The 22,630-nt window shown below is 55.8% G+C and overlaps 1 protein-coding gene across 1 annotated transcript in view; it reads left to right on the top strand.

Moving 5' to 3' along the window:
- COL22A1 (collagen type XXII alpha 1 chain) overlaps positions 1-19,479 on the top strand; it is a 212,646-nt gene extending 193,167 nt beyond the window's left edge. The window contains exons 55-64 of the mRNA XM_072949767.1: positions 1,757-1,810; positions 3,314-3,367; positions 4,871-4,942; positions 6,414-6,449; positions 7,630-7,674; positions 9,948-10,127; positions 11,694-11,760; positions 14,284-14,466; positions 16,233-16,310; positions 18,260-19,479. Of these exons, the coding sequence (XP_072805868.1) occupies positions 1,757-1,810; positions 3,314-3,367; positions 4,871-4,942; positions 6,414-6,449; positions 7,630-7,674; positions 9,948-10,127; positions 11,694-11,760; positions 14,284-14,466; positions 16,233-16,310; positions 18,260-18,450 (960 nt within the window). The 3' untranslated portion in view covers positions 18,451-19,479. The remainder of the gene's footprint in view (positions 1-1,756; positions 1,811-3,313; positions 3,368-4,870; positions 4,943-6,413; positions 6,450-7,629; positions 7,675-9,947; positions 10,128-11,693; positions 11,761-14,283; positions 14,467-16,232; positions 16,311-18,259) is intronic.
- The last annotated feature ends 3,151 nt before the right edge of the window (positions 19,480-22,630 follow it).

Genomic DNA, 22,630 nt, shown 5'->3' with positions numbered 1-22,630 from the left:
CAGCACGGGCCGTGGGGTCCCAGACGAGGCCCTGGGATCTGGACTTCCACTTGATGGCTGGTGCCTCTGCTATGTGCCAGACGAGGGGGCTTTGCTGAGTCAGCCCGGAGCTCTCTGTGGGCATCAGTGATGTGCTGCTGGATCTGGCCTCAGACGAACGTGAGCGGCATTGCAGAGCCTCTCCCCGATCGTTTCCCCACCTCCGATGTTCTGTTGGCTCAAGAACCCATCATGGCTCCGCCGCCGCGTGCTGTGGAGCGCTGTGTGCTCCCCGCCTGCTCCCTGACTTGTGGCCTTGGGATCAGGGTGGGGCAGCTCATCTTTACCCCCATCTCACCGACAGAAGAAACCAAGACCCAGAGAGATCAAGAGACTTACTTGTCACACAGAGAGCCAGGGGCAGGGGGAGGCAGCAAGGAGCCCAGACCCATCGGCTCCGCACCCCGCAGGCCAGGGCGACGGTCTTGGCACACGACACCCTGCAGGGAGGTCCGACGTGCGTGCACACAGCGCGGCCTCCTGGCAGCGGGCGCTTGGCCAGGAGCATGAGCACAGGGTCCTGAGGTCCAGAGCGGCCCCCTGCCCGCCCCCTTGTGTCCTCAGGACCTGCCTTTCTGCGCTGTGAGGTGTGCTCCGTCCCCTGGCCCCCGGTGTGCATTGTCTTCTTGGATGATGGAGCCACAAAGGACCTTGGGAGAAATCCCATCTATCACCTGCTGTTCCCCAGCAGTGGAATCCATTTTACAAAACCAGCCTAGAGCACGGAGGGCCCGCATGCAGTTAAAAGCAGAGCAGCTGCCTTGGCCCGGGGCCGCGAAGGCGCCTCTTAGGCGCTGCAGGGCCGTTGAAAATCCTGGTCGAATCAATCCCTCTTTTAATTTTTTTAATTTTATTTTACTGAGTTACAATGTTGTGTCAATTTCCAGTGTAGAGCGTAGGCTTCCAGTCATACATGAACATATATATATTCATCATCTCATTCTTTTTCACTGTGAGCCACCACAAGACCTTGTATGTATTTCTCTGTGCTACACAGTATAATTTTCTCACTTGAATTTCAGTAAAGGGCGTGAGAGGAGCTCCCCAGGCGGGAGTGTAGGTGGGCTCAGCTCACCCTGCAAGGTCAGGGACAGGAGCCTGGGATGCGAGGTCAGAGTGCAAATGTTTTCTTCCCTCCTTCTCAGCTGTCTGACTTTTCATTTAAAAATGCCATCTTCTAGAGCGTTCTGCCGTCTCATTTGTGTAGGAGCATGGCCGAGCTTGTTGTCTCATGTATAACATGGGGAGAATTATCCCCATGTCAGGAGGCTGCCGGGAAAACCATGGAGGTGGTGGCGGTGAACCGCCCCTGCTGCACCCCCGGAAGGTGGGCTCTTCCTTCCCGTGGTGACTGAGGCAGGAACGGTTCCAGGTCACTGTCCAGTGACTCAGGAGCACAACTCCAAGAGCAGTCCTCTTCCCTGTTTCTCCCCTGGGTTCCAGGCGGAGCCCCTGAAATCCCTGTGGGACCAGTGGAAAATGTCTAAGCAGGTACCTGAGTCAGTGAGTGTCAGGGCCGGGGGGTGGTTCCTGCGTCTCCTCGTCTGCTGGGAGCAAGTTGATCCACACGTGGCCGGAGGGGTGATTCATGATGAAGCGTCTTGGACACCGTTGCTGGTTCCCTCTGGGAACTGGGTGAACTCTGGTCCATGTTTGGTGCTGCGCCTCCATCGTCTTCCTGTGACAACTGTGATAACTTGACCTCTCTCTGTTCCAGGGTGACATGGGACCCACAGGGCCACAGGGTCCCCAAGGACTGAGGGGCCTGCCGGTGAGTTTTGCTTTGGGACCAGCCTGCTCCGTGCTTTGGCAAGGCCTCTTCCTATGGTGGTGTTTGGTCGGTTCATCCTGGTGCAGCCCTCTGGGTTGTTGAAAAAGTGACAGAATGTCTTAGCAGTTGATAGATAGCCGCTGCCCTGGGCCCCGCCTTGTGGCCCCGCACACATTCCCAAGGCTCTCTTCTGGGACCACCTCCCCACAATCCAGAAATTTAAAAGCTGCCCCCTGGCACGGCAGGGGTCCTGTGGGACCGCCCCTCCAGTCCTTCTCCAGCTTTAGGACGTTCTGATGTTCGGGGCACATTCCTCGTTCACTCGAGCTATCAGAGCAAAGAACCAGACAGGGAGGGGCTTGAACAACAGAACTTACCGGCTCTCGGTTATGGAGCCTAGAAGTTCAAGACGTTGCTAGCCTCACGCTCTGTGAGCTGGAAGTCCCGGGTCAGGGAGCCTGCAGATCTGGCTCCTCCTGCCGGAGAGCCGTCCCGTGCCTCTGTTAGCGCCTGGTGGCTTGCAAGTGATCCCCGGCCTTCCTGGGCCTGTAGAAGCATCGCCCTGTCTCTGCCTTCATCTTCAGTGGTACTCCCCCTGTGGGCATGTCTCTGGTGCAACGTCCCCTTTTTATAAAGTCACCAGTCATTGTATCAGGGCCGCCCCACTGCAGTATGACCTCCTCTTACTGAATGACGTGCGCATTTCTGAATAAGGTCAAGTTCTGACACGGGGGGAGTAGGACTTCACGTGTGGGTTGGGGCTGAGGGGACCCACCACGTGGTTAACAGATGTTTTGAATATTATCTCTGCCCCTTTATGCACTTAAGCAGGTCATTCTCTTATCCAAGAGCAGCCTGAGAGAATATGGGAGAGGGAGGTCGGAAGCGGTTACTCACATTCCTAGGTCTGTGCGAAGAGGGGCACACACCCTCCCACAGGGGCTGCTGCGATCTGCGCGCCTGGGTGTGGGCGCGCGGACGTGATCTGCGGGGATGGTGCAAGGACGCACGCGGAATGGGTATTACAAAGCAAAGACAAGGCTGCCTCCTCATCCCCACCTCCCACAGAGGCAGCCGCTGTTAACAGCATCTTGCGTGTCTCTGAGAATATTTTCAATACACCTACTAGCATATAGACAGAATGCACAATTGTCACACAGTTTTATCTTTGCAGCTTGCTTATTTTGCATAGCTTGTGTGTACGTGTGCATATTTTGAATGAGTAATGGAATAAATGAATGAGTGAACTTAGAACTCACGGGCACATGAGCTCATTCAATTCCACAACAATTCCACACTCGCAGTATATCAGACTCCTTTTACAAGTTGAGACGCGTCCTCTAAGCAACGAGGTGGGTTTCTGAGAGCCGTGCTGTCTGAGTCACAGCTCTAAGTGTGAAATCAGGCCCTCCACATCGGGCAGCCTCGCTGTTCCACCGTCCTGCTCTGTGACATCCTGGCCGAGAGTCCTGGCAGAACCCTTCCTTCTGTCTCTTCCACCAGGGTAAGAACGGACCGCCTGGCTCTCCAGGAGACCCTGGCGCTCCAGGAAACCCCGTGAGTACGGTCCCACTGCTGTGATGGAACCAGGGCGAGTTTTGAAGGGTGTGTGGTCTGTCTCCATTGCGGGGAGCATCAGATGCAGCGTTTGGACCATGGGACGAGGCTGGAGGCCAGAGGCTCCAAGAAGGACCTCTTTCAAAGTTTAAAATGCATGTGATGAGGCACTGCGCATGCTGTTGTCTATGACCATAGGCATCAACAGGGCAGGACTATTTAAAGACTTAAAAAAAATGTGTGATCAGGTTGCACGGTGGTTGTCTGATGTTTTTAGAGGGTGGAGGGCCAGGGCAGGCCAACTGCGCCTTGCCAGCTCAGCAGGGTCAGCGTGTGTGGTGGGATCGGGTGTAGCGCAGACCTGGCTGAAGAGGGTCCTCCTCCTGGTTAGGAGGCAGGGGTGGGGAGAGCACTGTTGCTTCTCGCCACTGACAACCAGCAGGTAGAGGAAGAGGGCGGCACGAGTCATCAGCAGAGTCCTGGTCTCTGGGTCGAGGATCCAAGGTGTGGGGTTCAGGCCTGCTCAGTGCGGAGACATGGTGGGGAGCATGGGACTTTGATGGGTCCAGGGGTGCGTAAGTCAGGCCTGACCACTAGTCTCCTCCCGGCCCAGCCTTACTGCTTATTCACTTGCTAAAACTGGCACCCTTATTGAGAAGGCCACCCTCGTGGTGTGCTGCTCAGGCAGTCATTTCACTGGGCAGCGGGCAAACCAGTCTGGCCGGCTCACTGTGGTCACCATGGAAACTAGGGTGACCCGCTCATCCTGGTTTGCTGGGAACCTTCCTGATGGTCGCCCTGAAAATTCTGCCTCCTGGGAAACCCGTCATCCCCAGGCCCACTGGGCCTCCGGTCATCCTAGGAGCTCCATCTTCCTGCTGGGCCGGGGACCGCCGCGTGGAGTCTGACCCCTTAGCACGAGTGGTGCTGTTCCGTAGGAGCCACTGTGTGAGTCCTGTCACTGCTGCTGGGACGCTGCAGCCAGGGCCAGACTGGGCCACACTGGGTCATGAGGTGGACCCGTCCCCGGTGCAGAGCTGGCCTCAGAGGAGGGGGCCGCCTGTGGTGGCTCCCCAGAGAGGTTGAAGCTGAAAGATCCTCAAACACTTTTTCCAGAAAGTGATCCTACCAAAGCAGGAGAGTTGCCGGCGACTGGGAAGAGGAACTCTGCCCCCCTGGGAGGTCACTGGGAGGTCACTGGGAGGGAGGGCCCCCAGCACATCAGGGTGGCTGGGTTGAATGTTTGTCCCTTTCTATTTCCGTTGCCTTGAATGGAAAAGCCTCTGACTCTTTACAGGAAGCTCTCCTCCTGCCCCCCCGCCCCATGGCTGGGGGCCCACTGCCCCCCGGGTCTCCCCCCAGCGCCCCCTCCAGTACAGGAGAGGGCTGTTCTTCTGCTTTGTCCGTGAGTCAGGCCTTCGGGGTACAGAGGGGTTACACGGTTTCTGCATCTTCTTGAGTTGGCCCTGGACCTTGAGGAATGAACCGCATCTCCCTCTGCAGGGCCAGAAGGGCACCAAGGGAGAACACGGCAGCCCAGGACTCCCTGGCTTCCTGGGTCCCCGTGGGCCTCAGGTAAGCAGAGCGTCCCGGTGGGGGCCACAGTGCCTGGCTCTGGGTGTGAGGGTCACGTTCAGCACGTTTCCTACCACCTCTTGCGTCCTCAGGCGCACCTGCTCTGCTTTGGGCGCTGCGACCTGGCATGCGGTCAGAGTCGCGTCGTGGTCTGGGGGACATGGGAGCGGGCTGACGAAAGCGTGAGCGCAGAGGTGACTCCTGCGCGGGGCGCTCGGCTCACCGCCCCCGCGGCCCCTGCGCCTTGGCTTCCTCCCTAGTCAGGCGGGGGTGACGGCAGCGCCTGCCCGCGAGGACTGGCCCAGATGACTCCAGAGGGGGCAGCAGCGGCACCCCGCCCACCGCTGGCACTCAGCGCCTGTAACCATGAGAGGTGGCCGTTGGGGGAGGGGGGCCCTAGAACTTCAGGGATCCTAGAAGTGGTCCTAAAGGAGACTGAGGCCGGGCCGGAGGGTCAGACCAAGGTGGTGGTTTATTCAAGGCCACATGGTCAGTTTCTGCTCCCGCTGGTGCTGGCATCTAGCGCTCCTGAGTGACAGCTCGATGCAGAGAAGCTGGAGGCGGATGCTTGCCAGGTGTCCGGGCAGAGGGATGTGAAAGGACGCCCCACGTCCAGCTGGGCCCCCTGGTTTCTTCTGCACTGGCCTGCTGACCGGTGACGAGGGTTGTATGAAACACCCAAGAGTAGATGGTCTTCCCACGTTGCTGTCCTTCCCCCTCCGGCTGAACTCTTGTCTCTGAGGGGGACCCACGGCCAGGCCTGCACCGCCATCCAAGTGGTGACCCCTCCTCCCTTGTCCTCCTCGCAGCCTGAGCCCTCACGTGCTCTGTCCACTGATCCTCACTTGAGCCTTATTCACTTGGCTGCCCCGCTGTTAAAGGCCCAAGTCCCCTCCTGTACCCCCGAGTAGTAATCTGTGCCTCCGGTCAGCAGGTGCCAACTCTTCTGCACTCAGTTACCCCTTAGTCACGATGGTGGCAGGTCATCTGTCTGCACCATACAGCTACTAGTCCCATTTTAGAGTTGAAGAAACTTAGGCACAGAAGGTGTAAAGAAGTTTTAAGGAGACTGTCCAAGGTCACAGATCCAGTAAGTGGAGGAGCCAAGATTTAACCCAGACAGGCGACTCCAGCGCCCAGTGTCTTACTGGTCGTGAGCCTGCTTCTCAGAGGAGTCTCCTGCACAACTAGATAATCTGTAAAATGGACATCCCAGAGGCCGCCTGGTGGCGTCACAGCCATCCCGTTGGCGAGGAGCCAAGACTGGTGATTCTGCTTCCTCCCCGGGACCGTTGCTTGCCTTCCTCTGCCCAGGCTGAGCGAAGAGCCCCATCTGAGAAACCCTTGGTGGGCCGCTGGCAGTTGTCTTTGCCGGAGCAGGACTTGAGTGAAGCGTCTGTTTCACAGACGGTCACGGGCTTGCGCTGTGCTGCCACAGCAGAGCTAACTGGGACCTTGTTCTGTTTCGCAGGGAGAGCCCGGGGAGAACGGAGTCCCGGGCAAGGAGGCAAGTACCGCACCCCTCCTCCTCCGGGGCCCCTTTCCTCGGGGAGACACGGGGTCGCTGCACGGGCGGCGACACACGCGGGCTCGCGGGCCTCTCAGGACTCCCGCACTTGCCCCGTGTCCCGCCATCGCTGTGCTGAAACCCCTAATGCTTTCTGAGGAAGGGTCCGCACTTTATTTTGCATGAGGCCCACAGATCTTGAAGCCGGTCCCCCGTACCATCTGGATATGTCTCTTTCACTTCTCTGTCTCTCTGCACCCGATCCTTCAACAAGTACGTCGCAGCTCTGTCCAGCTCCCCCCTTCTCTACCGCTGGGCCCTAACCTGGACCGCCATCATCTCTCACCCGGGCATTTGCAGTGACCTCCCATCCGGCTGCTTTGGTCCAGCCTTGCCCCTCTTCAGTCTTGCTCCACCCAGCACCCATGGTGACCTCTGGTGTAGAACACACGTGAGGCCATGTCAGTTGCCAGTTCAGACCGGAGCTGTCAGCAGAGTCCAGGGTGCTCCGAGACCTCTCGCTTTCTCCGCGCCAGTCGCTCTGGCCTTCTGGGTCCTGAAACATGCCATGTTCTTTCCCAAGTGCTTTCACACACACTGGGCCCTGTTTCCAAAAAGCCCTTCCCCGGCTTCCCCACCCTTCCCACACCCATTCCTGCTCATCCTGAAGTCTGTGCTGAAATGTTGCCTTTGCCCGCTTTCCTTGACCGCCTTGAAACCAAGCAGATACCCCAGTATCCTCTGTCCTCTCACCCTGCTCTGTTCTCCTGTGGCCCAGGTGCCTGGGACAGAGCAGATTCAAGACTCCGATAAATTATGAACACAAGAGTGAATGAATGCAGAGGAAATAACCCAGAGGCTGTGTCTGTGAGCTCTGTGCAAACTGGCTTGTCTCCTTCAAAGTCCGCACCCTCCCTCCTGAATGAGGAAGACCCGTTTTCACTCTGCACCATGGCTGGTGCCGGCGGTCCAGGGTGGGCCTTGGCCGGAGGAGAGGAGATGGAGGGAAGTGGGTCAGGCCTGCAGTTTCTGCACAACTGGAGAGGACTCCCGGACGACCCACCTTCTCCAGGACCCCTTGTCCTTAGCACACAGCGGCCTGCAGAACCGGGAAGGGCAGAGGTGCCCAGGCAGGTGGGATGGCTGGTTGAGTGACCACCCTCCCTCGGTTTCATTGCAGGGGGCCCCTGGGAAGCCTGGAGAGCCAGGACCCAAAGGAGAAAGGGTAAGTGGGGTCGTGGTCACCTTCCACGGTGGCAAGGGGACTGTGTCCAAAGCTTTAGGAAGCAGCCTGGCGTGGAGAGCTGGCTCTGTGGTGGCTTCTGTGTTCAGCGTCCTCCGAAAATCATGAGCGGAGGGAGGTTCCCCCCGATGTCGTCGCAGTTGGAGTTGTTGGTTTTCCCCCTTTTTTTTTGGGGGTTATTTTAAGGAGTAAAATCATCGCAATTACAAATTCAAAGGCGAGTGCTTCCAGACTTTGACAGATTCCTCTCTCCTTCCCTCTGTGTGTGAAAGCTTGTGCGCGGCGTGCTCAGAGCCCAAGGTGCCAATTTGCCAGGAGCCAGATTTGTCCCCGGAGGTGACAAGGCAACAGATTTTCCCATAATGAATCTCCCTGGCGCTGTGCTCTAAAGGCCTTTCTTTACACTGTATTCCTCCAAAAAACACCTTTTTTTTCAGAAACACCAGTGCGGGGAGGGGGCCTTCTCCCACTCCTGACACCTGCTGCTCCTTTCAGAGAAACTAAACATCTCGTTCACCCACAGCCCTCCATTTGGTCCGCGGTCACACTGTCCCACTTTGCATGACACGGACGGCGCCGTCACCCCACACTCGCCCTCGGCTCGTTTTTTGTGGTCCTGCGAAGACTGTCTCTGCTTTCCTTGCAAGCTGGTTGAGTGAGGAGCTGGTTTCCCCTACGAGCTAGGAACAGAAAAATAGAAGCAGAGAGCGTCAGGGAGTCTCACCCCCTCTTGACCTCTCTCCCTCCTTCCTTCCCGGTGACTTCGGGCCCCAGGGCTGCTGGTTCCTGAGGATGGAGCGGGAGTGGGTAGGGGGCTGCAGCTGAGAAGGCACTGAGGGTCCTGCCGCCCAGGGGCTTGCGGCCGCCCATGGAGCCACTGCGTGCGGGGAGCGGCTTGAGTATTGACGGGGAGCCAGGGCACTCAGACCACAAATATGAATCTTCTCTAATACCTAATCAGTGAATGGAGTCTTCTCTGATGCCGAGTTAGTGACAGAGAGCTGCCCTGCCCTGGATAAGCGGCGCCGTGGAGCGCTGCCAGGCAGCGCTCCGGGGAACGTGTGAAGCAGGAGACAGGCCCTCTCGCTGCCACGGGAGGCCGAGGGCTTGGATGAGCCAGGAGGTGCCGCACCACAGTCCTGGGCACTGAGGCGCCCAGAGCGCCCGGACTCCCGCGGACCCCAGCCTTGAGGTCACCTGCGAACGACAACAGCGTCCCCGTGAGACGCATCACCTTGTGGAGACCCAGGTGCCCCCTCAGATCAGGCTAAATTCTCTTTGTAATTCACTGTTCTGTTGGTTGAACAAAAGCAGCGTGGAGACATAGTCACACAAGGCAAATCGCGGAGCAGACACTGCAGCGAGGAGGAGCTGCCCCTTCCACCGTGGCCCTGGCCCCGGCCCCTCGGGTCCAGGTCCGTCACCGTGCGCGTGCTCGGCGTCCTCCCCGGGACTGTGCGCGCGGGCCTGCACGGGCCTCCGCTCACCCCCAGGACGTAGCAGCCTCTGCCCGCTGTTTGGCTCTTCCCGTTTTCACGTGTGTCTGTCCCAGGTGGCTTCATAACTGCGCCGGCCTCCTCCTCATGTCCACCATTGTGGCGGCCCATGTCCTGTTGCCATCTGTTGCTCTTCTTTTTCTCCCGGTTCCTCCCTCTCTGCTGCTCCCTGCAGTGGAGCTTTTACACCCTGAGGCCGTTCACGTGGCCTTTGTCCTTTCAGACTCTCCGACAACTGAGGCTTGCTGGTCAGATACACAGTGGCACATGGGGCAGAGGACCGGATGTCCCGTGGTTGCCATGGTTCCCAGATCATTGATCCAGGGCTTCAGTGTCTGGGCCAGAGATGGAGGGAAAGAGGCCCAGGCAGTGTCCGTCCTCCCCGGGTCCCCTAGAGCTGCGAGAGGTGGGGGGGCGATTACTGAAAGTGAGACACTTGGGTCTGACGACTGCCACTGGCCCTCCAGCGGACAGGGGACAGAATCGGGCCAGAACCGGGCCAGAGGCTCCAGTGTTGGTCTCGGAGGCTGGCCTCTGTAGCCAGTGCAGGAGCTGCACCGCTGGGACGGAGCACGGGGTTGGGACTTGGAGATCAGAGCTCCCGTCTTGTCCTCTGCAGACTGCCGCCAGGACTGAGGGTTCCTTTCCAGGCCTGCCGGAGGCCGAGGACCGGGGAATGCCTCCTGCATCTGCAAGTCTTGTCTGGCCTGGGAGCACCTTCCAGTCCTTTGCTTACTGACACGTTGTTTTCCCCTCTAGGGAGATCCTGGCATCAAAGGTGACAAAGGACCTCCTGGTGGGAAGGGCCAGCCTGGGGACCCTGGAATCCCAGGCCACAAAGGTTATACAGGCCCAATGGGCCCCCCAGGGCCACCTGGGGAGAACGGGCCAGTCGGGCCTCCGGGGCCTCCGGGCCAGCCAGGATTTCCCGGACTGAGGGTAAGGACACTGGTGATGCCTCAAACATGGGGCTCCCCGTTTACTTCTCTCTGAGCCTGCCCTTCCGTGTCTGCCCAGAGGGGTGAGGATAGCCTCCTCCTGACAGGTGTGTTGAGGTGGTTAAGTAAAAAACGCGTGTGTGGCGTAAGAAGCTTCTCAAGAGTAGAGCCTGTCTCCTGCTCCGCCCTTGGCCACTGGGCTCTCCTGCCCAGGGGCCCCGTGCGACAGGCTCCCGAGAAGATGCCAGCGGCTCTCTGCGACCGACCTGCCTCCGTCCGATGCCTGGCTCTGCCTCTCTCCTCTCTGCCTGTCCATAGCACACGTTCTTCCCTCTGAGTCTTGCTTTTCCCAAAAGTAAAAGGAAAGGTTTATTTAGAGCAGTTTTTTTTCTTCGAACACATTTTATTCTAGTGGCAGAACTCTTACTTTGCACAGACTGCTAACATCGGCATGCGTTAGCTGTAGAGAGAAAAAAGCAGAGCTCAGTGGAAGTGCCGGTGGGGGCTGGTTGCCAGGTCCGTGTGATCCTACCTCCCCTCTCTGTGACCCATGTGGTCTTCTGGGGACCCTCACATCCCTCAGAGCACAGGCTTAGTGACCTCCGGTGCCCCGCTGGCTCTGTGGTCCTGTCACTTCCCAGGGACCATGGTCAGCTGGAGTTTCAGCTGCCCTGGAAGAGGCCGGGCAGCCAGATCCCATCTCTCAGCCAGGTGTGGGGTGCCGGAGATGGGGGGCTTCCACAGCCCCATCCCCTCTGTGCTGAGTCTTTGTCGAGTTCTCCTGTTCCTGCGGCTGCGGGTAGCCATGGGCATTCCAGGACTAACATAAAAGATTAGTAGCCAGAAAAGAAAAAGAATAAGGAAACGGAATCCATCTCATGTGGTGGCAGGTGCCAGGGCTGCCCAGATGGGCACAGGAAGAGCTGCACCCTTGGGATGGACTCTGCCAGGATGGAGTCTGAGGATGAGGGAGGAGCCCTCTCTCTCCTGCGGGCTGTTCTCACGGGTCCTTCTAAGGAGCCCACGTGACCGTGGGAGCCCAGAGGCAGCACTCGGCTTCTGTGACCCGCAGCCTCCTCTGCTTCTGTGACCTGAGCCCCAGGAATGTGTCAGACACCTGCACAGAGCCAACGTGTACAGAGCAGGGAAAGCCAGACCCTGGGGTCCAGAGCGGCCAAGTGGCCAGAGGGAGGCAATCAAACACAGTTCAGTGCAGGAGGCCACCTGGGAGCTGGTCCTGCAGGTCCCCAGGACTTTGGCGGGGAGAGCGTCAGAGCGGGCCTCCGGTCCAGTGCTGGGAAAGAGCTTTGTGGGGAAGGAGACCCAGCTGAGAAGTGGGAGGCGTGGAGGGGAGGGAGACGCGGCAGGGGCCTCAGGAGCCCGGAGTCCAGGGCATCATCCAAGACTGGAGATGCTGCCTGTGCGAGGGGGTGAGAGGAGGCGACTCCGGATGTCACAGGGACTGCACGAGGGAGATGTGACCCCCCCTTGTCTCCTGAGCCATCAGGGGTCTCAGGGTGCAGGAGCTCCTGGAAAGATAAATGAACTCCACCTTCCTCCCTCCTAGGGGGAGTCTCCATCCATGGACATCCTGCGGCGGCTCATCAGAGAAGAACTTGAGAAACAGCTGGAAAGTGAGTAGATTGGGTCCTGGGTGCGCCTAGCCCCAGGAAGCAGTCCTTTCACTGGTCCTTCAGCACTTCTGTGGCCTCAGAGCGGCTCGTGCAGAAACCAGGATTGCAGGGCAGCGGGCAGGCTCTGGTCAGCTCCACGCTTGTCTTTGGGGAAGCTGGAATTGCCTCTGCTTGATTACTTCTAGGAAGGGGAGCTCACCACCTACAGAACCAGCTTTGAGCGTTCATTTTTTTTTCTGGGCATTCGGTTGTTTATCTAATCAGCGAGTCACTTTGGCAGGCCTGGGATGAGCCTCACAGAGCTCACAGCCCCGGAGAGGAGACGGAAACGCAAGCAGACAAGATGACTTCGGTACAATGGGAACACGTCTGCGATTTAATTTGGCACAGAGGGTGTTGAAAGAGGACAGATGAAAGTACCTAAGATAGCTTTGACGGTGGGGAGCAGGTGAAGGAAGGCTTCCTGGAGGAGGGGCCGTGTGGGCTGAAAGCAGGGATGAGACCCCAGTCCTTTGGAACAGCACGTGCAAAGACCCTGAGGGGAGCCAGAACACGCAGAGCTTTCGAGGAACTAGAATCCTTTTAATCCTTCTGGCTGGATTTGCTGCTGAACCCCAGTCTTGCACGAGCCCGGTTCATGGCAGGTGCTCGGGAAGAGAGCAGTGGGAAGGCAGTAGTAGTAACGCCAGCGTGCAGGGCTTGCCGTACTCAGGTGGGGCTGTCGGCGCTCACACGGCTCGCAGAAGCCTCCGTGAGCCTGTGAGGCGTGTACGACGGTCAGGCGCAGAGATGCTAAGTAACTTACCCCAGGACGAGAAGGAGGTGAGTGACCAGGGTTTACATGCAGGCAGCCTCACTATAGAATCCAGGCTCTTAACCACCCCGTTCTCTTGACTAGTATCCACTCCCACTCCCCTCTGTGGTGGAAACTGTTAAGAGAAGAAAGTCGCAGACAGCCCTGTGGGAGGAAGGATGCGAAACCCACAGCCACCCCCAGCACAGATGGACAAGAGAGAAGGACCCATTAATCACAGGGTCGTGTTCAGACAGTTACTTGGCACCCGCCATGTGCCCGACTCTAAGCTGGGCGTGTGGATGCAGTGCTGAGCACGATGACCCTCGTCCCTGCTGTTTTGGGGTGTCCAGGCGAGCGTGGTCTGTCTCCACACACGGGAGAACCGAAGACCGTTCCTCTGAGCAGAGGGCACAGAGCCGGGCTCGGCGGGGAGGGAGGGGACGAAAGGAAGGAAACCAAAGGCTGGGGTGGCGGCCCCCACTGTGCGGGGCGTGTCCCGGGGTCTCCTGCGTGGGAATCTCCACCTTCTGCTTTTGGGGGTTTGACTTACTGGGGACAAAAAAGGTCTCCGCCCTGAGGTGTGTCCACCCTTGGGCACAGACGAGCCCTGTTTTGAGCCAGTTTGGACGAAGCGCCTGCTGGACCAAGTCGTTTCTTCCAAATGGCCTTCTGAGGAGGAAGCGTCGGCTCCACTTTAAAGATGGGAACATCAAGACTCAGAGGAGTTAAGGAGTTTTCCCAGGTCTCAGAGCCGGACCGGCGCCCTCGGGCTTCCTGGCGTGGCGGGACAGGGCGGGGGCTGCCTTGGGGAGCCCGTCGGCCGGGCAGTCCGAAGACCGCCACCCGGCCCTGGTTTTACCAAGACCCCGGGGGTGTCGCCCTGCCTCTCCGGCTGGGTCAGACCACCTGCAAGATGAAGGGCTTGGCCTGCTTGCTGGACTGTATGCAAACAGAGAAAAGCTCTTGGTGGCCATCGGGTGGGCACTGCGTCCCCAGTGCAGCAGAGAGGCGGCCGGCCATTGGACCTCTGGGTTTTTGAGCCAGTTCTGTGATCGTAGCATGCTAGACACCAAAGGATCGTTAATGACATCTGGGTTTTTGAGCCAGTTCTGTGATCGTAGCATGCTAGACACCAAAGGATCGTTAATGACATCATCCCCAGCCTTTCCTCTGTGGGTGAGGAATTCAGCACTTCCAAAGGGAAAGTCGCTAAATAGCTTTGGGTAAGCCACTTAAGTCCCACCCCCAGCGACCTCAGCTTCCTCAGATTGACAGTGACAGCCACTCCTGCTGCTGGTGCCCCTGTCAGAGCTGCCGTCCTGCCTGGATGGTCGCAGCGATGTCCCCGGGCACTCACCTTGTGCCGGGCACAGTTTTAGCACCTTGTCTCATCTGTTCCGTCTTCCCCCCGACCCAGCGGGGTAGGTGCTCCCTCCCTGCCTCCGTCTTGCAGAAGAGGCAGCAGAGGCTACGAGGTCGAGTAGCGGTGGCTGCACTGGGACCCAGCGCAGGCAGCCTGGCCCGGGAAGCAGTGCCCGTGAGCAGCGCCCGAGTCCGCCCCAGGCCAGAGGGCGCGGGCCGCGCAGCGTGCTGTCCGCGGGGTCTTTGTTGCTGTTGTCTAGTGGCCGTTACTGTCTCCTCGGTCTGAGCTCTGCAGCGAGTCGTCGTCCTGCCTTTGGCCCTTTATCCCTCCTTGGTGAAATGCCTCTGTTTTTCCTACTCCACAGCCAAACTCGCCTACCTCCTGGCCCAGATGCCCTCCGCGCACGTGAAGGCCACCCAAGGCCGACCCGGGCCCCCCGGGCCGCCTGGAAAAGATGGGCTTCCAGGTCGGGCAGGCCCCATGGGGGAGCCAGGACAGCCTGGGCAAGGGGGTCTGGAAGGACCCTCTGGACCCATGGGTCCCAAAGGTGAGTGAGGACCCGGAAGATGTGCCTGGTAGACGACTCGGGGGCAGAGGAGGAGCCAGGGTGTGTGGCGCTCGCTCCAGCTGCACATGCATAATTCATGCCCTTCTCATCCCCGGCAGCTTGGTAACACCCTGAGTTTTGGCATCATGTAATTTTTTCATATGCGTAGAGGTTTTCATACTTGACATTTCTGTAAAATTATGCTTCTGCCGGGAGGATTGAATCGGTTCACTCCTACTTCCTTGTTCTCTCTCCATCTCCGTTGTCAAGTTTCAGAGGGTAACGCAAAATGCCCTCTTCTCTTGAGTTTGGGAGTAACTGATGAATAAGACCATCTCCAGGCAAATGGGCATTAAAAGCCAGCTTTACATTTGAATAAAGTGGTTTGAGCTAAAGCTGGAAATGGTCACTAGCTGTCCAGCTCTCAGGTAGGGCCCTTAGCTGGGCACGGCTGCTCTGGACAGCAGAGGGCCCCCCCTGCGAGGGCCAGCGCCTGCCCTGCGTAACATAGCCCACAGGTGCAAGCAGGCCAGAAGGCAGTCTCTTTGCAGGCTGACAGCTGTGAAAGGGCGGGGAAGGACCTGACCCCAAACTCATCCACCTGGTAATTCACTCCTTCTCTCTGTCGAGAGAAAAGCATGGGGCAGGGAAGGAAGCAGTGGTCTGATTTAGCTGCCACTTGGTGACTGGCGTTTGGGGAAATGCATGCCGGTAACATCTTCCTCCTCCAATCTTCCTGTCTTAATTCTTCATTCACTGACTTACTCCTCGTCATGCGTCTTCTACTGGCTGTTTAAGTTTGTGTCCAAGTCCTGCTTCTGTTGGTTAGTAAGGCGAAATACGCGAACTAAACGTCAGCAAGGGAGCATAATGCACAGAAAACATCGGGCTGTGACTGACTGATTGTAGTCATTACAATGGTGAATAAGAATGGCCTAAAGTCTCCATAAACTAGCAGCATTTCAATCTGGATTCTAAAAGAAAACGCAGTATGTTGCATACAAGAGGTATCCTGGAAACAACATAGCAAAAAAAAAAAAAAAAAGAATGGTGAAAAAAATAGTTGCGAGGGACACTTCGATCAAATCTGTATAGCGTTAACCACAACACAATCTCAGACACCCTTCCGGAAGGAACGGGCCCGCTCTCTGCTGCATCTCTGTTGTGGCGTTGAATTCCTGTGATCATCAGTGCTTACGCAAGTCTGCTTCACGTCAGAGTGTTCCCTGCCCCACTGCAGCTGCCTCACTAGAATTCAAGCTTCTTGAGAGCAGAGTCTTATGCAAATGCAAAATTGTGTATCACCCAGCTCCTTCCTGAGAAAGGCTCGTAAAATGCTCTGAGGACACCGTCCTGCAGGCGAGTGAGTGGATGTGTGTGGCCATGGGGGTGTGTGTAGGAGAGAGTGTGGGCGTGTCTGGTGTGTTTACGAGGGTGTGCGTGTACGTGTGAGTGTGCGTGTGTGCGTGTGCAGTCGGGTCGTTGTACCCGGGAGCACATGTTTACACGTCCCCACGTGTAATTGAACGTGTTTTGGAGGGAGTGGCCATGCATTCTGGCGTCCCGTGGGCTGCTTCTGAACGCAAGTGGGTGCTCGAGTGAGTGGCGTGAACGAGTGTGTGAACAGGACCAGGGTGCGAGTGTGTGTGGGCAGGGGAAAGCTGCACCAGCAGTGCTGGCCCCGCACACCCCACCCCCGGCGTGGGGAGACCCCTCTGTCCCTCGTCACGGGCCTCTGCCGTCAGAGATGCGTGTTTTCTCACCAGGTGAGCGAGGAGCCAGAGGTGACCCAGGTGCCCCTGGAGTCGGCCTCCGGGGCGAGACCGGCCCCCCCGGAATCCCAGGTAGGAACGGTGCTGGGGTCTGGGGCTGTGGGGGGCCGTCTGCCGGGGGTGAGAAGCGCACCCCCCAACACACACACACGGCAGCTCCCTGGCCTGCGCGGCCACGGGCCCCAGGAGAGGCTGGGAGGTGGGGTGGGAGACAGGAGCACAGGTTGTTTTGTTAAATCCGTCTAAAGTGCCAGCTCCCTGGCGTGCTGTGAGAACTGTGCTGCATCCCATGAGCTCTTGAAGTGGAGCCCGTGAACTAACATCCTGAGAGCTCCTGATTTGGGGTTAGAGAAGTCTGGACAGTGCCGGGAACTGGGCTTCCCTTAGACACCCCGGTTCCAGTTACCTTCTCTTACGCGCTGTGAAGGAACCTGGCGTAAAAAAGTAACACTCGTTTCAGTTAAGCCGACATTTTCCACACTCACTTGATTGTAGGATGCCTTTTTCCTTCACGATGTACTGACTCTTCTCAGAGCATCCTGTGGGGAATGCTGGCCAAAGGGTAGGGTGTCCAGCCGCCCGGCCGTCCTGGGGCTGAGGGGTCCTGGGCCGAGGCGCCTTCAGGTTTACGACCTGGACAGGCTGGCCTCCTGCCTGGCGGCTGACGGGGAGGCCTCCGGAACACAGCAGCCCCGCGTTCCGAGATGAGCTGTGGAAGAAATTAGGATGAACTGTTACCAAACTCCACCTCACTGAGGCGTCTGCTTTTATCTAAATTTAGTTTCTGTGACTCCCTGAGCCCATTTTTGAGTACCCAGCCTGTAGGGGCTCTGACTTTCGTATTTCTGTCTTCTTGGTTTTCCAGATTTCCTGCGGGGCGCGTGTGTTGTTGTTGTCATTAGCGAAGATAACCGGAAATACATTATAAAGTGTTTGACAGCTTGCCTACTTTTCAATGGCTTATAATATTAAGAATATTTTAAAACAAGGCAATTCCAAATGGAGATTAACAGGCAGAACAGAAACCATTTAGATGGGGAAATAATTGTACTAATATGAGGTTGAGATAATGTCTGTACTTTAGTGGTTCCTACCTGAAGGAATGAATAACCCTGCTTGTCTCAAAACTTGATAGAGGCAGGAGTACAGAATAAATGACCACTACCAAAGCACGGACAGAATTCATGCAGTGTCAAAAGATCTTTTAAAGGAAAAATTTCATTATTTTTTTCTTTTATAGAGGAACTTGGATTTTCTAACAGGGTGATTACTAAGACTTAAGAAAGAATATCACTGTCAAGGCTAACTACAACACTTAGCATTGAGCTTCCCAGTTGCCAAAGCAAAAAGGGAGATAGATTGATTATATATATTATGATGCATAAGAAATGGAGACATAGAAGTGTGTCTTAAGTAATATTTTCTAAGTCTAAATTTTGACTGCTGTCAGTTACTTACTTCTTACCTACATTGTCTTTGACTATGATTTGCAGAATAGTTTAACACAGTCCCAGTATGTGGTTCGAATTTAACACATAGATAAAGCATAGAAACTACAGAATAAATGGGACAATTTGGATATTGGATAATGAGGTGTCACCAGGCATCTCTAAGGATGCATGGATTGGAGCTGATGGGTAATTATGAGGACTTGGTGTCCCACTCCCAGTTCAGATGCGTCTCCCAGAACCACGTGAGAACATAGAAGGCCTGGTTTTTCATAACAGAGAGCGTGTTCCCTACCCGGCCTCATTCCCCTTTGTTCATTCCTCCCCAGAGGCACCCTGATTATTGTCCCAGTCCAAGCAGTCAAGGCAGCCCCTTCTGCATAGCAGGGTTCCCTGCTGTCTGGTGTCCATGCGGACCATTGTAATCCCTCCGGGCAGAGCGTCCAGACCATGGGGTGTTCTTCTGAGGATGTCTGAGCCCTTACTTTGTGTGGGATGGAAGATGGGAGAGCAGGGCTCATTTGCTCCAGAAGGAACCTGAGCCGCCTTCTGTCTCTTTTACTCCTCGGGCAGGTCAACCCGGGGAACCTGGCTATGCTAAAGATGGGCTCCCCGGCAGTCCCGGCCCTCAAGGGGAGACAGGACCAGCTGGACACCCTGGCCCCCCAGGCCCTCCCGGCCCCCCTGGCCATTGTGACCCCTCCCAGTGTGCCTACTTCGCCAGCCTCGCTGCTGCCCAACCTGGGAATGTGAAGGGTCCCTAGAAGATTCTGGAATGCCAGGAGACGGCGGTGGATTTGTGAAACTTGAACTCAGAGCCCAATGGGAAGCCAGAGGTCTTAAAGCATTTCAGCCATGTGTTTTTTCTTTCTTTCTTTCCTTTATCATTGGTTTTTGTTTTATTTCCTTAAGAGACCTCAAGATTATTAAAACCAACAGATGCTGCCGGTCGGTCAGATTAAGATTAATATTATTATTATTGTTTATTATTATTATTATTATAATTATTATTATTATTATTTCATATGATAATGCTTTTCAAGTTTTCCCCTCTCCTCTAAAGTTGGGAAAACTTGATTTTTGAGGAGTGGATTGTCACTTGTTCTCCTGACAGCCCCCATTTGGAAGTGTAGCTGCCAATTTTAAGGAAACTCTTGGTGCTATGAAACCCTGCCAGTCACTTGCCAAATGTACCTCTTTCCTCAAAAGGAAACTTTAAGAAAATGAGACAATAGCCTTCTATTCTTCGTTGTGCCCAGAGGTCGCCCAGGGAGAAATTATCCACAAGTCGTTACTTCCCAGGAGAGAGAAGTGAAGCAGAAAGAAGAAAAAATTTGTAGCCACGTGGAATGTTCTCTCCTCCTGATGGAAAGCGCACAGAGCAGAGCTCAGAATCCGTCCTTGGGGAGCAGACTTGGCCACCTCAGGGTTTCAGACCTGCAGAAGCGAAATTATGTCACATGGCTGGCAACAGCGTCGCAGAATGCTATGGCTGGGCCCAAAATGGGGCGTCTGGTGTGGAAAGCAGCCCCTGGGCGCTCATCTGGCGTCTAAGCCATGGAAAGGACCCCTCCCAGCTCCTCGCGGTTGGTGTCACTCATTTTAATTTTAAAGCAAGGAGGTCCAGAGACCCATGTGCTCGCCTCACAGTGGGCAGTTGGCCGGGGTGCTGGCCAGGGCTGGGAAGTCTGGGCCTCCAGCTCCCATCTCTGAGACAAACCGCATCGAGCCTGTGTGTAAGCTCCGCCCGGCACAGACAGGTGCTCAATAAATCCGAGTTTCCTGCTCCTCGGTTCCGCGTGGCAGTTCCTTTCTCATCTCCTGCGTCCCCCTGTGCGTGGCCCTTCGGGCCTGGGTTGTCCTCCTCCCCCGGGGGGAGCGCGTGCGCAGGGGCGTGCGTGTGCGGCTGGGCTGGCTCCTGGGCGACGGATGCCTCTCTCCCCTGCGCTGGGTGCTTTAATCCACAGAGGGGCCAGGAGTGCAAGCATCCAAAGATGTTGGAAGGTTCCATGTGTGGAGAAGCATTGTTGCAATGATTTCATCATTATTTTGTTTTTGTTTTTGCTTTTTTTTTTAATTGAAGTATAGTTGGTTTAGAACATTGTGTTAATTTCTGGTACAGCATAGTGATTCAGTTGTACACACACACACACACACATTCCGTTTCATATTCTTTTTCATTATAAACTATTACAAAATGATTTTAAAATAGGATCCAAGACCAGCGTCTCTCGTTCAGTCAGTCGGTGCTGCATCTGGAGGTCGGTGAGTGTCAGGGTTTGGGGGAGCAGCGCCTGTCGGTGCAGAATGAGACGACCCACCTCCTGGCCCTCTGCTCGCCTGCCACCTCAGTCCACGCGCACAACCGTGTAAGACATGAGGGTGTGATTCTAGCCTTTTCTATTTGAAGAAACAGTCTCAGACACCTTGGAAAACCTCTGATCCAGTGACTTTAAAAATGTTGACCATAATCCACTGCAAGAATCAAACTTCTTTGCGACTCAGTATACACACCCCTAAGTGTATCTTAGTGATATGGTGCTTACCATGGCCACACACGCCCTCGACTTTTGCTGTTTTATTTCCTTTTTATAAAAATGCTCATCACAACCCACTAAAAAGATGTCACGACCCACCAGTGCACCGCAACCTACAGCTTGAAAAGTCGCGCTCTAGTTGAGAGGGAAACTGAGGCACAGGGAGCCTGTCTAGGGCACAGAGCTTGGTGTAGAATCCATATCTCTGATGCCGTGAACGTCTTTGTCCTCTTCACGTTCCACTTTGCTTCTGTATGTTAAGCCGTCCCTCACAGGGACCAAGAAGAAGGGTTTTCATACAACAGGAAGAATGAGTTGGCCGAGTCCAAAGAAGGTTTTGATGGTCAAGGTTCTCCGACACTCGGGGTGGGTGTAGGAGGAGGCATCCAGGTTTTGTTTTCGGCCTGCTTTTCCTAACTTGTTTCCTAAATTGAGTGCCTGTGAAAACCTTTGTGTGTGTAACAGCGTGCGCTCTGCTGTGGTTACGTCTTTCTCAAAGTAGGGTGTATCTTAGTGTTAATGGAAGGACTTACGTGTGTTTACGGTGAAAAAAAAGAGAGACATCTCTGTCTGTCTCGCCCTGTCTCTCTCCGGTATGTCTCTCTGCCCATCCCCACCTCTGACAGACCGCTCCTCCCTCCCCGACTGCAGTGCGTCTCTCCCTCTCACCTCACGCGGTGCCCCCCTGCCCTTGTCGGTCTCGCTCCCTCAGCGTGTCCAGCCGTGCCTTTTCCCCAGGGTGCTGCCCTTCCCGATGAGGGCTTCCTCTCTCTGTAAGAACCGCCACACACCCACACCGTGATCCGGGCGCCGTGGCAGAATGAAGGAGGGGTGAGTGGACGGAGCAGAGTTTAGGTCTCTTGGGAAGCGAGGCGGCCCGGGGCCCCTCACAGGTAAATGGAGGCTAATCACAGAGCATCTGGAGCCGAGGCTGGTACGAGGTTTTTATTCTGTGGGTAATAAGAAGCGAGTAAAATTTTTTCCTGTGAGCCAGTGAGGCAGTTTGGCCCGTGTTTCAGAAAATCAGTGATTTTCTGCACGTTAGGTTCATGAACCGCTGAGTCAATGAGAGGGAGTAATTAAGAGAGTTGTTTTTTTTTAAGTAAGGAAGTGATTGAGAGAGATGGAAAAAGGGAATGCAGGCAGGGTGAGCAGGTCATTCTGACAGCAGCCTAGAGGCGGGAATGGAGGAGAGAGGACCGAAGACCACTGGGAGGCTCCTGTGAGTGGGAAGAGGAGCCTGTGACGGACAGATTCCGTACCCCAGATGGCGGGAGGAGCAGAGGGCTGCAGAGGCGGGGCAGGGAGCGTGCTGGGGGACCCCAGGGAAAGAGGTCGCCTGTCCCATGGGAAGGGCATCTTGCAGGCTTCCCACCAGCCCTGTTCACCAACGACTCCTTGCTGTCCCTTTCGCTGGAGTGACTTTTGTCTCCAGCCTTCTCAAGCACCACATTATCACAGGTCCCCAGTTGAGAAGAGTTTTGTAAGAAGATAAATAGCATGATCACCTCTGTGTCCATCCACATGACGTTATTGCACTGAGCAAACATTAACTGGAGCTGCTGCTGCTAAAACAAGATTAAAATCTAAGCAGGATGTTCAAGAACTGCTTGTCCTACCTTCCATGTGAGGCATGAATCTCGGTTCATATCTCTTTGTCTCCTCCACCAAGTTTTCATTATAACCTACGCCATCCGCTGCAGAGATGCAGTCATCTGTTCCACTAGCCCCACTTGCAAAGACCAAGTGATATTTCACATCTGTGTGAGTGGAGCGGTTGTGTGTCTTTTTATGGTCCCTGTTGAGAAACTGGACCTAGAGCTGTCCTTGGTCCAGCCCAGGGCACGCTCTCTAGGGTAGGGTGAACAAGGAGAGACAGCCAAGGGACGTTCCTGAGCCTCCTATCCATCCAGAGCATTCGGTTCAGAAACAATGAAAGGACTAAAGGACATCTGCCCCAGGGGCAGGGTGGGGGAAGGGCATTGAAACCGAAGACAGATGGAATGCCAGGTCCCTGCAGGGCAGCCTGTCGGAGAAGCCCCATCTTAGAGACAAGAGCCGTGATCAGTCCAGAGGTGAGAGCCTTACTGTCTAGAATCAGAAAAAAAAACAAACAAAACTGAGAGATCCTTTAAATGTCAGCTGCTGCAGTAATTCCATACCAGGCACGCCACTGGCTTCCCTTCTCATTCAAAAAAAGCCTGATCCCTTACAGCGAGTTGGAGAACCCTACATTATCTGTACTCGCCCCTACTCCATCCTCCCTGCCCCTACCCACCTCCCTGACTTACTCTGCTACTTCCTCTTGCCCCAGCCCCCTCTGTTTCCACACTAGTTCCTTAATGGGCCTCAGCTTATACAAGGTGGATTGCTGCCTCAGGGCCTTTGCACGTGCAATCTCTTTTGT

The sequence above is a fragment of the Vicugna pacos genome, chromosome 25 (genome assembly GCF_048564905.1).
Source record: "Vicugna pacos chromosome 25, VicPac4, whole genome shotgun sequence".
Classification (NCBI taxonomy): Eukaryota; Metazoa; Chordata; class Mammalia; order Artiodactyla; family Camelidae; genus Vicugna; species Vicugna pacos.
This window is presented reverse-complemented; position numbering and strand designations above follow the sequence as displayed.